The 15,103-nt window shown below is 44.2% G+C and overlaps 1 protein-coding gene and 1 long non-coding RNA gene across 7 annotated transcripts in view; one reads left to right on the top strand and one right to left on the bottom strand.

Annotated features, from left to right (window-relative positions):
- Positions 1-1,063: 1,063 nt before the first annotated feature.
- Positions 1,064-8,072, top strand: LOC309399506. Its single transcript, XR_014176536.1, has 4 exons — positions 1,064-2,782; positions 5,100-5,147; positions 6,175-7,000; positions 7,371-8,072. It is a non-coding gene; the product is annotated as an uncharacterized lncRNA (long non-coding RNA).
- A 3,068-nt stretch (positions 8,073-11,140) lies between these two features.
- LOC309399503 (F-box/WD repeat-containing protein 8-like) overlaps positions 11,141-15,103 on the bottom strand; it is an 11,847-nt gene continuing 7,884 nt past the window's right edge. For 5 of the 6 annotated variants that reach the window (XM_081967366.1, XM_081967365.1, XM_081967367.1 and 2 more), the window contains 2 exons: positions 13,127-13,244; positions 11,141-11,966 (listed from right to left, as the gene is read on the bottom strand). In XM_081967366.1, coding sequence (XP_081823492.1) covers positions 11,832-11,966; positions 13,127-13,244 — 253 coding nt within the window. In that variant the 3' untranslated portion in view covers positions 11,141-11,831. The remainder of the gene's footprint in view (positions 11,967-13,126; positions 13,245-15,103) is intronic. The other variant, XM_081967364.1, reaches the window with a different exon arrangement.

Raw genomic sequence — 15,103 nt, 5'->3', positions numbered from 1 at the left:
CCAAGGTGTCTTCAAACCTGACAGCTTTAAGACTTGTGGACTTCAACTCCCAGAATTCCTCCTCCAGTCATGTTGGCTCAGGAACTCTGGCATTGAAGCATGCAAGTCTTAAAGCTGTCAAGTTGCAAGATCCTGGCACCCTTAACCCTTTAGAAAAAAAAAAAACCCAGGGTCTTCAAACCTGATAGCTTGAAGACTTGTGGACTTCAACTCCCAGAATTCCTCCTCCAGTCATGTTGCGGCGACGTCATCTGCGTGGATCTGCTCCATCTTTGGTTTTTTTCACAGGGGGCAGGGCTGCCGTTGAAGATGCCGAGGACGAGCCCCTGCCAGAATAACAGCTGCCTCCTCCTCCTCCTCTTCCTCCACATTTGGAGTGAAGCCGCCAAAGCTCCCGCTGGCGCCCCCGCCCGTGGCAGTGGCGCGTCCTCCTCCACTCGGAGCACCTGAGCTGGGCACCGCATTACCCCTGCCGCCTCCTCCTCCGCCGCCATGCTTTTGAGAAGCCATGAGGCCTTTTTCCCCTGCTCCCGCCCCCTCCGCCGCCTTCCTACTGGCTCCCGCGGCCTCATGGCTCCTCAAAAGCACAGCAAAGGAGGAGGGGGCAGGGGGAACGCAAGGCTCAGCTCAGGTGCTCCAAACAGAGGGGGAGGCGCCACTACCATGGGCGTGGGCGCCGGCGGGAGCTTTGAAAAGGCTTTGGGGGTTTATTTTCGCCGCAGTGCTGGGCGCAAGCAGCTAGGATTGGTCGCCCACAAAGGACCTCCCCGGGCTTGCTTTCCTGAACTCAGTCGCCCCGCGCTCATCAAAACAAGTCCGGGGAGGTCCTTTGCGGGCGGCCAGTTCTAGCCGCCTGCAAAGGACCTCCGTCGCCTGTGACAGTACAAAACACTGCGCGGCAGTTGGAAACCCCTGCACAGTGTTTTCTTGCCACCTGCGCGGCCGCGCAGCCGCGCACCTTAGAGGGAACAGTGCTTTGTTTGTGTGGATCTTGTGGGAAAAAAGGAAATCTTGCTGAAGCCCCGCCTTCCCTTCAGCCTGCATCTGTTCGCTTAACCGGTTTGGCTGCCTATCGATCAAAATGCAGGAGTGAATCTGATAAGGAGATAAAGGAATCTGGGGGCTCAGGTAGAGAAACGTTAAAAGAAAGCAGCTGGATTTCGGCAATTGCTTCTAGGGGGAAAAAACCTGCAGTTTTAACAAATCTTAAACCCAAAGTAAGTTCAATAAAACCTACGTATATCCCTGATAGTAAGAGGCTGCATCAGCAGAAGCCCAGGTTTCTTGCCTTTAGGTTGGGGTTGGGGCAAGGCCAGGGCAATAGGGCCTGCAAATGGAGCCAATATGGAGTTGTAACTACAGCCAGACACAGAACTACTTTGGGGGACCAAGGAGATTCTCACAGGCACACGACACTTTCACATGATTCCCGCCATCAGGAGAAGAAACTTCCAACAGCCACAAGGCAGTTGGAACAAAGCTTCATCGCTTTGGCATGTTCCAGAGCAATTTTGAGTATTCCAGAAGAGTTTAGAGACTTCATATACAGTCGTGATTGATTCTGGAAGGAGCCCTTGATGTTACTTTACGTGCAATCTTTCTGTCCCACTTCTCCAAACCCAACATGTTCTCCTTTGCTAGTGATACAGGGAGACCCCTCTTTTTGGGTAGGCAGTCCTACAGTGAGAGTCAGTCCTGCGGTTAAAGAAGGAACAGCAGCCACAAAAAGAAAGAAACCCTTTTAGTGGGACTGTAAGGTTGTTAGTCTGTATCTTTATTATTATGATAATGTTATTAACATTAACAGGGCAACAGGAGGCTCAGAAGGAATCCTGCCTCTTCAAGACTTTAAACCTAGTTAAAAAGATCTACCATGATTTCCATGCTAACAGTATTGAGTGAACACAAGAGAGTGCCACCCCGCCACCAAAAGGAAAAAAAAACATTTAAAGGCATTTTAATATTCTGTGGCTATTGAAGCTATCCTAGGCCTTTTAAACTCGATTTGAGGCTTTTGAAACAGGGTTAATTCTTCCGTGTCTTTTGCAGCCCCCGGGAGCGGAAAAGTGCCATCCTGTGGTCCAAAAAGAAACAGCCACAAAAAGAACCCTTTTAATGGGGTTTCAAGTTTATTATTCCGTATCTTTATTATTAAATGCTTTATTAATATTAAAAGGGCAAAAGGGATGCAGCACAGGCACAGAAGAAGGAATCCTTCAAAAGCCTTTGTGGAAAGTTATCACCCAGCCCTCTCCTAGAAAAATGAAATATCCTGGGAAATATTGAAATGGCAGAATATTCTATTTCCCTGGAAGTGAAAAGGAAGAAACATGTTTCAAAAAGACAAAGTAACTCTCCCTGCAGCTTCCTGCCCCCACCCACTTTGTCCATGAGCCATTAAAACCTGAGCTAGTCCCTTTACATAAGAAAGAGTTCTCCCCTTCAGCTCCAGGGGATGGGATTAGGGCATGATAATATTGGCCCTTTACCCAACTCCCCACTTGGCATCTGAGAACTCCACCAAACCTGGATTCAAAACGCAGCCTAGGCAGTTGCCCCTGCATGGGAGTCTTTCAAGCGATCCGAATGCATTTCTTACCCAGGAAGAGGAAACAGAGAGGTGGGGCTGGGCCTAGCAAGCCCCTCCCTCCCTCTAATCCTCTTCTCCACCAACATTGAAGCACGTGATCCTGTCCACCATTAAACCATCTTTCCAAGCAGCCTCCGCGTCTCCAGGGTCTTGGAGCCGAACCCAGAAGGACCTTTCTTTCAGCCCCTTAAAGTGAGTTTAAATGGTCTATGATGGCCTCAATGCTAATGCTAAGGCCCCGAAAACAGTGTCCTCCTTGGTCAAAGCAGGTGTAGCAGCCGCCAAAAGAAATGCACATTTTAATGGCGTTTTAAGGTTATTAGCCTTTATTGTTAAAACGTTACTAATATTAATAGGCCTTAACTCGGTTTAAGGGTTTTGAAGCATGATTTATTTTTCTGCTCCTGTGTTGCAGCAAACGTGCCTCTTGTTGCCCTACTAAAGTTAATAAGGTTTTAATAACGATACAGGATAATAACTCTCAAATCCCATTAAAAAGGTGGGTTTCTTTTTGTGGCTGCAATACCTGCATTGACCACAGGGTGGCAGCTTTCTATCCCATTAACATTGAGATCTTAGTATGGATAGAGGTGTACTACCGTTAAAATCTTTGAATGCATTAAGAGATGAAGGGGTAATTCAAACCTGGTTTCAGTATGGTCAGTTACAGGCTAGATGGAAAAAAAGACCAGAAATCTGGTATTATCTAAAATGAGGATAACTTGATAAAACAAATTAGGGACCAGGGTCAAATGAATATAAAAAGGTTGTATAATGTATTGATAGAAATAGACTCAGAAACAGAATTACAATAATACAATACAATACAATAATACAATAGTAGAGTTGGAGGGGACCTTGGAGGTCTTCTAGTCCAACCCCCTGCCTAGGCAGGAAACCCTATACCGTTTCAGACAAATAGCTATCCAACATCTTAAAGACTTCCAGTGTTGGGGCATTCACAACTTCTGGAGGCAAGCTGTTCCACTGATTAATTGTTCTAACTGTTCAGGAAGTTTCTCCTCAGTTCTAAGTTGCTTCTCTCCTTGATTAGTTTCCACCCATTGCTTCTTGTTCTACCCTCAGGTGCCTTGGAGAATAGTTTGACTCCCTCTTCTTAGGGGCATCCCCTGAGATATTGGAAAAATGCTATCATGTCTCCCCTAGTCCTTCTTTCTATTAAACTAATTACAACCATAATCATAACTGTATTTAACATCTATTCAAACCTTCCTGGATGGCTTTTTAAATTTTATACTGGGGTTTTAACGGGTTTTAAAATTGTTCTTAATATTTAAATTGGTTTTGGGATTTTATAACAGACCGTGTGTGTGAGTTGTTTATGTTTCATGTCTTATGTCATCTTTATTGTTTTGATTATGAATGGTCTGTACACCGCCCCGAGTCCCTACGGGGAGAGGGGGCGGTCTATAAATTAAATAAACTAAACTAAACTAACTAAACTAAACTAGACATAACCAATTCCTGCAACCGTTCTTCATATGTTTTAGTCTCCAGTCCCCTAATCATCTTTGTTGCTCTTCTCTGCAGTCTTTCTAGAGTCTCCACATCTTTTTTACATCGTGGCGACCAGAACTGAATGCAGTATTCCAAGTGTGTCCTTACCAAGGCCTTATAAAGTGGTATTAACCCTTCACGTGATCTCGATTCTATCCCTCTGTTGATGCAGCCTAGAACTGTGTTGGCTTTTTTGGCAGCTGCTGCACACTGCTGGCTCCTATTTAAATGGTTGTCCACTAGGACTCCAAGATCCCTTTCACAGTTACTACTACTGAGCAAGGTATCATCTATACTGTACCTGTGCATTCCGTTTTTGTTGCCTAAATTAGTTAAAGATTGTATGATAAAATGGGCACAAAATTTTGAAGAACCAATAATTTGCGCAGCCGCGCACCTTAGAGGGAACAGTGCTTTGGACATATTTTTTTTGCATCATTTTAATTATTAGACACAGTTTCTTTTTCATCATAAACCACATTTTTAGCTTGCCTTACTGTGTGATATGTTGCACAGCCGTTCAACTGATTTTTGGTTAAATATTTTTATACTTTGGACATATTTTTTTGCATCCTTTTAATTATTATACACAGTTTCTTTTTAGTCACAAACCACATTTTAGCTTGCCTTACTGTGTGATACATTGCACATAAGGAAACCACCCCTGTGTGAATTTGGTTAGACTTCTGCTGTAAATATATTTGATCAGTTTTTCCATTGCTGCATATTTTTTCATTTTAGTCTTAGGGATGGTTTTCCTAACCCCAATGTTGTGCCAATGGGATTCTTGCTGCTGTCAGATAACACCTTATTATGCTTTTCATTTATATCCCCTGGGGTCAGGCCTCATAAAGATATCCCTGTTTTTCATTCAAATTTCACCTTTGGAATTTCCTGAATGTTAAGGTGTATTTCCTTTTCGACTTCTTCTGAGTATTTCCTTTTAATTGTTCCCTTCCTGGAATGAATCTCTTTTCCTTCCTAATCTTAGGAGCCGGATCAGGTCTACGAAGGGATCACATTTGATGACTTCCTGAAAGTGAGTCAATCTTTTTTTTTTTTTTTTTTGCATTTTTATTGGCTTAGATAGGGCCATCTCTCTACTCAACCTCAAACCTCCTGCAATCCCCCACCCCCAAAAATTATTCATTTCCAAATTCACAGAAATAAATCTCCAGTAATGGTTTTTCAAACACAAAGTCTCCCAAATAATCAGCGTACTGGAGAGAGGGTGGATTTAGGGCTAGTAGTTCTCCAAACATCGGTTAACCATTTTGCAAAAACCGCTATATGAGTAGGGTTGGAAGAAATACCTATCTTGTTTAGTTCCGAGTGGGGAGAAAGACGCCGGAAACATGGAGATTGATTGGAAAGATGGTTTATTGATGGACAGGACCACTTAGGTTTGAGGTCCTGGGTAGCTGACCACATGGAGGAGAGAGGGGGGGGGTATTTATACCCTCTCTTGGGCCTTGCCCTTCAGCTTCCTCTTCCTCTGGCAAGGACATTTATTCTATTGATTGTCAGACTCCCATGGGGGCTATGCAGGGGTCATAGCTAACTTTTTAGGCTGTCTGAATTAAGTTTGATGGAAGCATGGGCTCTCTGAGGTGTTTCCTTTCAGATTTCTATTTCTCTTTTAGGGGAAATATAATAAATATTGCTCAAAGCAATATTCATTTTAGGAGAGGGGCGGGGGCGAACTTTCTACAGTAGAGTTTCTCTATCTACCAACTTTACAAGGGTGGTAGGGTTAAGTTAATTGGCCAAAGGAATGAGGAGAAGAGCCCTCCTTAAGGGAGATGGGCAAAAGGTTCACAGCAGAAGACACTGGGCACCACAAACGGTACCAAGGGAAGGAAAGGAAGTCCACACATCAGCTTTGGAGTGAATCCCTCTTTCCATCAGCTATTTTTGGGGTGGGGGGGGGGAAGTCTAAGGCCAAGTCAACTGTGGGTTGAGTTCTGGAATACAACATTTGCTCCTTAAGATTGAAGGATTGGAGGTTGTCTTCTCTTCCACTAACTCTGGGGGTGTTTTTTCTTCTTCTCCCCTTTCAATGCCAGATATGGGAAGGCATCGACATAGAGACCAAGATGCACGTCCGCTTCCTCACACTGGAACCCATGGCGCTCTGCTACTGACAGCGGCGGAGTAGCTGCAACTGGGTGGCGGGAGGCTTTGGAGGAGATGACCGGGAGCTTGTTTGGGTGGGTGGGAGGAAGGGAGGGCCATGTGTCTGATGGAGCAGCAGCCACAGATCCACGAACTTCAGACCCATCTGGACCAGCCACATGGATTCCCCATCTTCAGTTGAAGACCAACTTTCTGGCTTCCAGTAAAAGGACTTTCATTCTGATGCAACGTTGTAGTGCTTGATATATTTGTGCAGTTGTGTTTTACTTCTAGCTTCCTGGGCTGAGATAAGACACCCACCAAACACCAACAGGAGTCCTTGCTCCAAGTCAGAAGGGGGGGGGGGGGCTATCCCTGCCCATGGCAAGTGAGCTTTTGGGGCGAATGGCTATATATATTACAGGCAATCCTTGACTTAATGACCACAATTCTGAGTCCAATTGTTCCTAAGTGAGACATTTTGTTACAAGGGAATTTTAGGCCCAATTTACATATATGTATGTATGATGTATGTATGTGTGTGTGTGTATGTGTGTATGTATGTACATACACACAAACTGCAAATGTGAAAAACTATAATGTTACATTTTTTTGGTGCTGTTGTGACTTCAGTCACTAAATGAACTCTTTTTTAAGTCGAGGATTACCCGTGCTAGCTTTTTAGTAGTAATATATATAGGCATTCTTTTATGTGCATATTAGCATTTAGTACAGATAGTTCTATTTATGTACTAAAATATGCTATTATGCACATATGTATATGTATATATGTATATAAGTATATGTATATGTATATATATATATATATGTATATATATATATATATATATATATATATATATATATATATATATATATATATATATATATATATATATACATACATATGTGCATAATAGCATATTTTAGTACATAAATAGAACTATCTGTACTAAATGCTAATATGCACATAAAAGAATACACACTCTCTCTGTGTGTATATATATATATATACACACACAGAGAGAAATGGGCATAATTAGTCTGGTCCTGGAATGAACTAATTATGCTAACAAGTCTGCCTGTATATAGATATATAGATATATAAGCCCCAACGTTCCGCTTCTCATCCAAGAAGCTTCTTCAGTTCTGACTGGTGGGAAATGGAAGGATTTATATTCTTTGCATTCGTCTGGTCCTTAGCTCTCTTGAGGGCCGGTTGTTAGCTCTCTTGAGGGTTCTTGAGGCCACTTGGGGTTTTTTATCCGTACCCTCAGGGTCACCAGAATCAGGGTGCAAATGGGTGTTGGACCTTTGTGGGACTTTGTTCTCTTCCTTCTCTTATGGAGGACAAATGACCCTACTGGATCTTTATCTGGATTTGATGAAGGCCCAATTGTGGGATAGCCACCGGTTCTGAGGCTTTCTTTGATGTTTTAGTTCTTCTCCACCTTTGATGGCAGGCAAACCTTCAGCCCAGGAGCGTAGAGTAGACTCCCATGGTTTTGCTCCAGTGGCTGGTGAGAATAAATTGGGCTTTCTGTAGACTTCAGTGTTGCAAAGGTGAATCTTGCCGTGGTGGATTTGTTCCATGTTGTGCCAGGCGTTTGTGAAGTGGTGGTTTTATTCACAAACACATGTCAACAACATAGGAAAACAAACCCATCAGGCCAAGATTGAGCAGTCCATATGTCTATGGCAGGGCTGTCCAAACTTGGGGATTTTTAAGACTTGTGGACTTCAACTCCTGGAATTCTGAGAGTTGAAGTCCACAAGTCTTAAAAATCCCCAAGTTTGGACACCCCTGGTCTGTGGAGACTCTCCCGTCACCCAGGTCATGGTTGTTCCAAAGCTACTTTTTTCAAGAGGCAACTGGACTTTCTGGTTTTTCTTTGAAGACTTTTTGCTTCTCAGCCAAGCAGCCTCTTCAGTTCATCACTTCCACTGAAGAAGCTTCTTGGATGAGAAGCGAAATGTCTTCCAAGGAAAAACAAAGGAAGCCAGTTGCCTCATGAGAAAAGGCACCTTTGGAAGAGAAGTCCACCTGCATTTGAAAGACGAAGGTCAGTCTTCTGAAGAGAGCAAAGTCCATATTCCGGACAGAGAGGAACACTGGTTTGAAAGGGGCCAACGAGGACATGTGTTTTAAAACCGAACAGCTTGCTCTCAATAAAGGAGGATGGATACGATGCTACCTCTCCTGCCTCCGACACGGTCCTTTCATCAGTCCCACAAAGGTCCCACACCCATTTGTACCCTGATTCAGGGTACAGATAAAAAAAAACCCCAAGTGGCCTCAAGGACTCTCAAGACAGCTAACGACCGAACTTTGGAGTGCTAACGACCGGATGAGTGCCAAGAATGTAAATCTTCCAATTCCCCCACCATTCAGTCAGAACTGAAGAAGCTCCTTGGATGGGAAGCGGGGCGGCAAAAAAAAACAAAAAACCAAAATCCAAAACATAAGCACCTACCCCCACGCACACACATTCAACTACATTCAAGTCACAGAGTGTCCGGGACATTGCCATTTTAGGATATACCCCCCCTATTACCGTGTGTGTCTGTGTACATTAACACACATACATACGCTCAGCTAGGCTCAGATCTAGTGGGTTGCTTCCTAATAGAACTTAGCCTATATTATTCTATGTGTCTGTCTCTTAAAGTCATCATAAGGCTTTCTAATAATAAAGACACAGAATAATAACCATAAAATTCATTAAAACGGTTTATTTTATTTTCTGCCTGCGATCCCGATATTGTCCACAGGAGGGCGCACTTTTCTGTCCCTTGGCGTTAGCATTCAAGTCATCATAAGGCTTTCTAAACACAGAATAATAACCATAAAATTCATTAAAAAGGTTTATTTTATTTTTTCCCCGCGATCCCGATATTGTCCACAAGAGGGCGCACTTTTCTGTCCCTTAGCGCTAGCATTGAAGTCGTCATAAGGCTTTCTAAACACAGAATAATAACCATAAAATTCATTAAAAAGGTTTATTTTATTTTTTCCCCGCGATCCCGATATTGTCCACAAGAGGGCGCACTTTTCTGTCCCTTAGCGCTAGCATTGAAGTCGTCATAAGGCTTTCTAAACACAGAATAATAACCATAAAATTCATTAAAAAGGTTTATTTTATTTTTTCCCCGCGATCCCGATATTGTCCACAAGAGGGCGCACTTTTCTGTCCCTTAGCGCTAGCATTGAAGTCATCATAAGGCTTTCTAAACGGGTTACGGCTTTTGGATCAGGGACAGAAAAGTGCGCCATCTGGTGGACACTAAATTTTCCCACGATACCGGCATTGTCCTCAAGAGGGCGCACTTTTCTGTCCCTTAGCGCTAGCATTGAAGTCATCATAAGGCTTTCTAAACGGGTTACGGCTTTTGGATCAGGGACAGAAAAGTGCGCCCTCTTGAGGACAATGCCGGTATCGTGGGAAAATTTAGTGTCCACCAGATGGCGCACTTTTCTGTCCCTGATCCAAAAGCCGTAACCCGTTTAGAAAGCCTTATGATGATTTCAATGCTAGCGCTAAGGGACAGAAAAGTGCGCCCTCTTGTGGACAATATCGGGATCGCGGGGAAAAAATAAAATAAACCTTTTTAATGAATTTTATGGTTATTATTGTGTTTAGAAAGCCTTATGATGACTTCAATGCTAGCGCTAAGGGACAGAAAAGTGCGCCCTCTTGTGGACAATATCGGGATCGCGGGGAAAAAATAAAATAAACCTTTTTAATGAATTTTATGGTTATTATTGTGTTTAGAAAGCCTTATGATGACTTGAATGCTAACGCCAAGGGACAGAAAAGTGCGCCCTCCTGTGGACAATATCGGGATCGCAGGCAGAAAATAAAATAAACCGTTTTAATGAATTTTATGGTTATTATTCTGTGTCTTTATTATTAGAAAGCCTTATGATGACTTTAAGAGACAGACACATAGAATAATATAGGCTAAGTTCTATTAGGAAGCAACCCACTAGATCTGAGCCTAGCTGAGCGTATGTATGTGTGTTAATGTACACAGACACACACAGCAATAGGTATATTCCCTAATATATGGTAATATGCTTATACATCTACATCAGGGGTGTCCAAACTTGGGAACTTTAAGACTTGTGGACTTCAACACCCAGAATTCTGGGAGTTGAAGTCCACAAGTCTTAAAGTTCCCAAGTTTGGACACCCCTGATCTACATATTACCATACATTAAGGTGTGTATACCACTAAGGTTACGAGTTCTGGTCTGCAAAAGTAGAAGCAAGCCACCAGAGGGAAGCTACATTTTTGTTGGCCTACCATGTTTTTGCAGCCTAGAGCTGGTAAGAGAGAGCAGTCTTTTTGAAACTTGGCAACTTCGAAGGGGCACGGCTTTCGACTCCCAAAATTACTTGGGAGTTGAAGTCCCCCACCTCCGACAAGTTTGCAAAACACCTGCCCTCGCTGGTATACACAATAATATACATCCGGCCACGTGTGTGCATTTCTTTCTTCTGTAGCTCCACTGGCCCATCCAGCAAAGGAGGCCTCCAAAAATGAGTCGTGCTACATTTTTTTTTTTTTGACCCAGCCAGCAGGAACTGGCATGGATAAGCCGGATCGGGCAAAGAACCTCGTGCTGCATCGAGTTAGATATGTACTACAACTCCCAGCGCCCTTAGGCAGCAAGGTTAAGAGGAAAGGTCGCAGGTTCGGCAGTCCTGGCGCAATCAAGGGGAAGTGCCAATGGAGCTGGAGGAGAAAGGATACTTACACACACGTGCTCGACTTACCTGTGGTGGAAGGGCCACGGAAGGCGTGGCAGGGCGTCCTCCGGATCTCCTCTTAATTTGGGGTTTCAAACACAAGCATCACTGACAATAAAAACAGCCATTTTTCAAGCAAACCAACACCTGTTCCGAGACCATCGCTTAATAAAGATATTTTATTTACAAGAAAAAAGCTCCCAAAGCCCCATCTTTTCCAGGTGTTGCAGGTAGCGCTCCAGATATTGCAGGTAGCTCTCCAGGTGTTGCAGGTAGCATTGGTGCCAGCTCCAGAAAAGCAGTGTTGAACGCAGTGCAATTGAATGGAGCCCCTCCCTGCGGTCTCTGCCCATGTGGGCAGCAGCCCGTGTTCCAAAGTCCTGGTTTTTGGGCTTCAGACTTTATTACTACCTCCTGATTCTTACCTATCTATCGTGGTTCCTGTGGGCCATCATTTCTTCCATTCTACAGTGGTGTTGTTAGAAGTTTTGGGGAGATCCCATGTGCCCCTCTTTTGCTGCTGCCTGATGGGCCAGCCCAAGCCCTCCCAAGAGCTTTGCAGGAGCTCCATCCTTGGGGTTCCCCTTCTCTAGGGTCCAGCTTAGTTGGTCTTCCCCTTGGCCTGAAGGTGCTTTTTTTTCCCAAGAGGCCCCTGGACTCCCTTTCTCCTCGAAGACGTTTCACGCCTCTCATCCTCGAAACGTCTTCGGAGAAACAAAACAAACCAGAAAGTCCAGCTGCCTCTTGAAAAGAAAAAAGAAAAAAGGCCCCTTTGGGACAACCCTGGCCTGCATGACGGAGAATCTCCCCAGACATCTTGGTTCTCCCCTTCTTCCGGCGCTGCCTAGATGTTGTCATAGGGGACCACAAGGCCAATATTGTAGTTGTAGCCGGTCATTTCGTTGTAAGAGGAACGGCAGATAGGAAGGCCGCTCTCGGCCACCAACTGGTCGATGGAAAACTCGTAGGCGTAGATGATGCCTCGGTGCCTGTTAGGAGAGAAGGGGAAAGAAAGTAAGGAGAATAGCAATAGCCCTTAGACTTATATACCGCTTTACAGTGCTTTTACAGCCCTTTCCAAGCGGTTGACAGAATCAGCCTCTTGCCCCCAACAATCTGGGTCCTCATTTTACCCACTTCGGAAGGAGGGAAGCTTGAGTCAACCTTGAGCCCTGTCAGGATAGAACTGCTGGCAATCAGCAGAGTTAGCCTGCAATGCTGCATTTTAACCACTGTGTATGATGGATGGAGGATGGATGGAAGGAAGGAAGGAAGGAAGGAAGGAAGGATGGATGGATGGATGGATGGATGGATGGAAGGAAGGGAGAAGGTGAGGAGAGAGAAGAGAAGAGATTACAGAAGAGAACAGGGGTGGAGGGGAGGGAAGGGAAGGGAAGAGAAGAGGGAAGGGAAGAGAAGAGGGAAGGGAAGGGAAGAATGGAATGGAAAAAGAGAAGAGAAGACAAGAGAGAAGGGAAGAGAAGAGAAGAGGGAAGAGAAGAATGGAATGGAAAAAGAGGAGATGAGAAGAGAGAAGGGAAGGGAAGAGGGAAGAGAAGAATAGAATGGAAAAAAGGAGAAGAGAAGAGAGAATGGAAGGGAAGAGAAGAGGGAAGAGAAGAATGGAATGGAAAAAGAGGAGAAGAGAAGAGAGAAGGGAAGGGATGGGAAGAGAAGAGAGAAGGGAAGAAAAGAGAGGATTTAAATAGAATTTGGTTAGCTAACCCGTTTTCCAAGCAGAGGAGACACCAATACCCATCCAGAAACAGCTGAACTATAATTCCCATCAACCTTAGCCAAACCAACCCATAAAAACAGGTGCTGGAACCTCAAACCACCTTTCACCCATTGTGCTGGGTTTGCTTTTCCAGGAGTCAACCAGCCTCTTGCTGTTCACCACGGAGCTCGCTCGCAACTCATACTTGGATAGTCTTCCTATCCTAAACCCCCAAGATTCCTGGTTCTCTGACAGCGTTAAGACCTCGCTCTCCCATCCTCCACCTTTCGTTTGTTTAAAATCAGGAAGGCCACCTTGGGGAGGACTCCTGGTGCCCTGCCATACTGCCTCGCTGAGACTCCTGGGGATTGTAGTCCAGCGACACCAAAGAGAGGTGTCACAGGGCGCCTCCTGCGGATTGGGATAAAGTACCTTCGGTGAGCGGTCAAGTCGTCGTCCGTGATGCTGGCCCCCCCGGGGAGTTTTTTCATTGGGGACGTTGGCCGTGATGAGGCTGTGGGAGTTGAAGCGGACGTGGCGAATGGGGTGCCTGGAATAAAAGGACCAGCAGTCAGTTAATGGTTTAGAATAGAATAGAACAGAATAGAACAGAATAAAATGATAGAAAATAGAACAGAATAAAATGATAGAAAATAGAACAGAATGATAGAAAACAGAATAGAATAAAATGATAGAAAATAGAACAGAATAGAATAGAATGATAGAAAATAGAATAGAATAGAATGATAGAAAACAGAATAGAATAGAATGATAGAAAATAGAACAGAATAGAATAGAATGATAGAAAACAGAATAGAATAGAATGATAGAAAATAGAATAGAATAAAATGATAGAAAATAGAACAGAACAGAATAGAATAGAATAGATAGAAAATAGAATAGAATGATAGAAAACAGAATAGAACAGAATGATAGAAAACAGAATAGAATAAAATGATAGAAAATAGAACAGAACAGAATAGAATGAATAGAAAACAGAATAGAATAGAAATGATAGAAAACAGAATAGTCTAGACTAGATTAGACTAGACTAGACTAGAATAGAAGGGTCCTTGGAGGTCTTCTAGTCCAGCCCCCTGCTCAAGCAGGAGAACCTTATATCCTTTCAGATAAGTGACCGTCCAGTCTCTTCTTAAAAACCCACCATTTCTGAAGGCAAGCTGTTCCACTGATTACTGTAGTTTTGGGAGTATAAGATGCACCAAGATTGTAAATTTAAAAAAAAGTTTTTGCACTCTGCAGACCTCCCAATCCCCCTGGATGCCTTGTTTTTTTGTGAAAAATGGGGCATGCAGAGAGTTTGAGAGGCCTGCAAAGGGCTCCTGGGGGCTGGGGGCAAAAGCGAGCAAAAAATGGCCCTTAGCAACAGAAATGTTCGGCCCAATTGTGGTTGTAAGCTGAGGATGACCTGTATGTAAGAAAACCTCAAGGCCCCCCTGATTTATTTATTTTTAACAGCCCTCCGAGGGCACGGCGGACGTCCCGTAACGCCTAAGAAAGGCTGACCCTGGGGAAAACGCAGTTTGCTGGTAATGCCTCTGGAAGCGAACACGAGGCTGCCTGCCTTGGGGTTCCAGTCATAGGAAACATATTTCTCTGCTTTTGTAAAGTGCAGTAGGACAACAGAAAAAGAAGTTTTTTTTCCAAAAGCAGAAAAATAGTTTTGAGCGCACTCAAGTGGAATCTTTCTGAAATGCAGCTGGAGCAGGAAGAGATGGAATAAGAAAAATAATAAGAGAGGAGGAAGAGAAGAACAGGAGAGAGGAAGAAGGGGAAGGGGAAGAAGAAGAAGAGGCGGAAGAGAAGAACAGGAGAGAAGAAGAAGGGGAAGGGGAAGAAGAGGAGGAGGAGGAAGAGAAGAAGAACAGGAAAGAGGAAGAAGGTAAGAAGAAGAGGAGGAGGAGGATGAGAAGAAGAGGAGAGGAAGAAGGGGAAGGGGAAGAAGAATAGGAGGAGGAGGAGGAAGAGAAGAAGAGGAGAGAGGAAGAAGGGGAAGGGGAAGAAGAATAGGAGGAGGAGGAGGAGGAGGAGAAGAGGAGGAGGAGGAGGAGGAGGAGAAGAGGAGGAGGAGGAGAAGGAGGAGAAAGTTTTTTTCTACCCTTAATCCATTTCTTCCTGCTCCAGCTGCCTCTTAAAGACGTACAGGTAGTCCTCAACTTATGACCACAATTGAGAACGGCACTTTCATATCTGAGTGATGCGGTTGTTAATTGAGCAACATCCAATCTCATGAATTTTTGCTGAGTTTGTTAAGTGGATCACGTGGCCGTTAAAACGAATCCAGTTCCTCCCATTGGCTTTGCTTGCCAGGAGCTGCCTGGGAAGGGTCACTAACGGGGAATATGGACCACCCGAAGGCTGGACAAGAAATAATGGATGGAAACTGAC

The sequence above is a fragment of the Natrix helvetica genome (assembly GCF_964273705.1).
Source record: "Natrix helvetica genome assembly, chromosome: 15".
NCBI lineage: Eukaryota > Metazoa > Chordata > Lepidosauria > Squamata > Natricidae > Natrix > Natrix helvetica.
The sequence above is the reverse complement of the archived record's forward strand: the minus strand, read 5'-3'. Positions and strand labels throughout refer to the sequence as shown.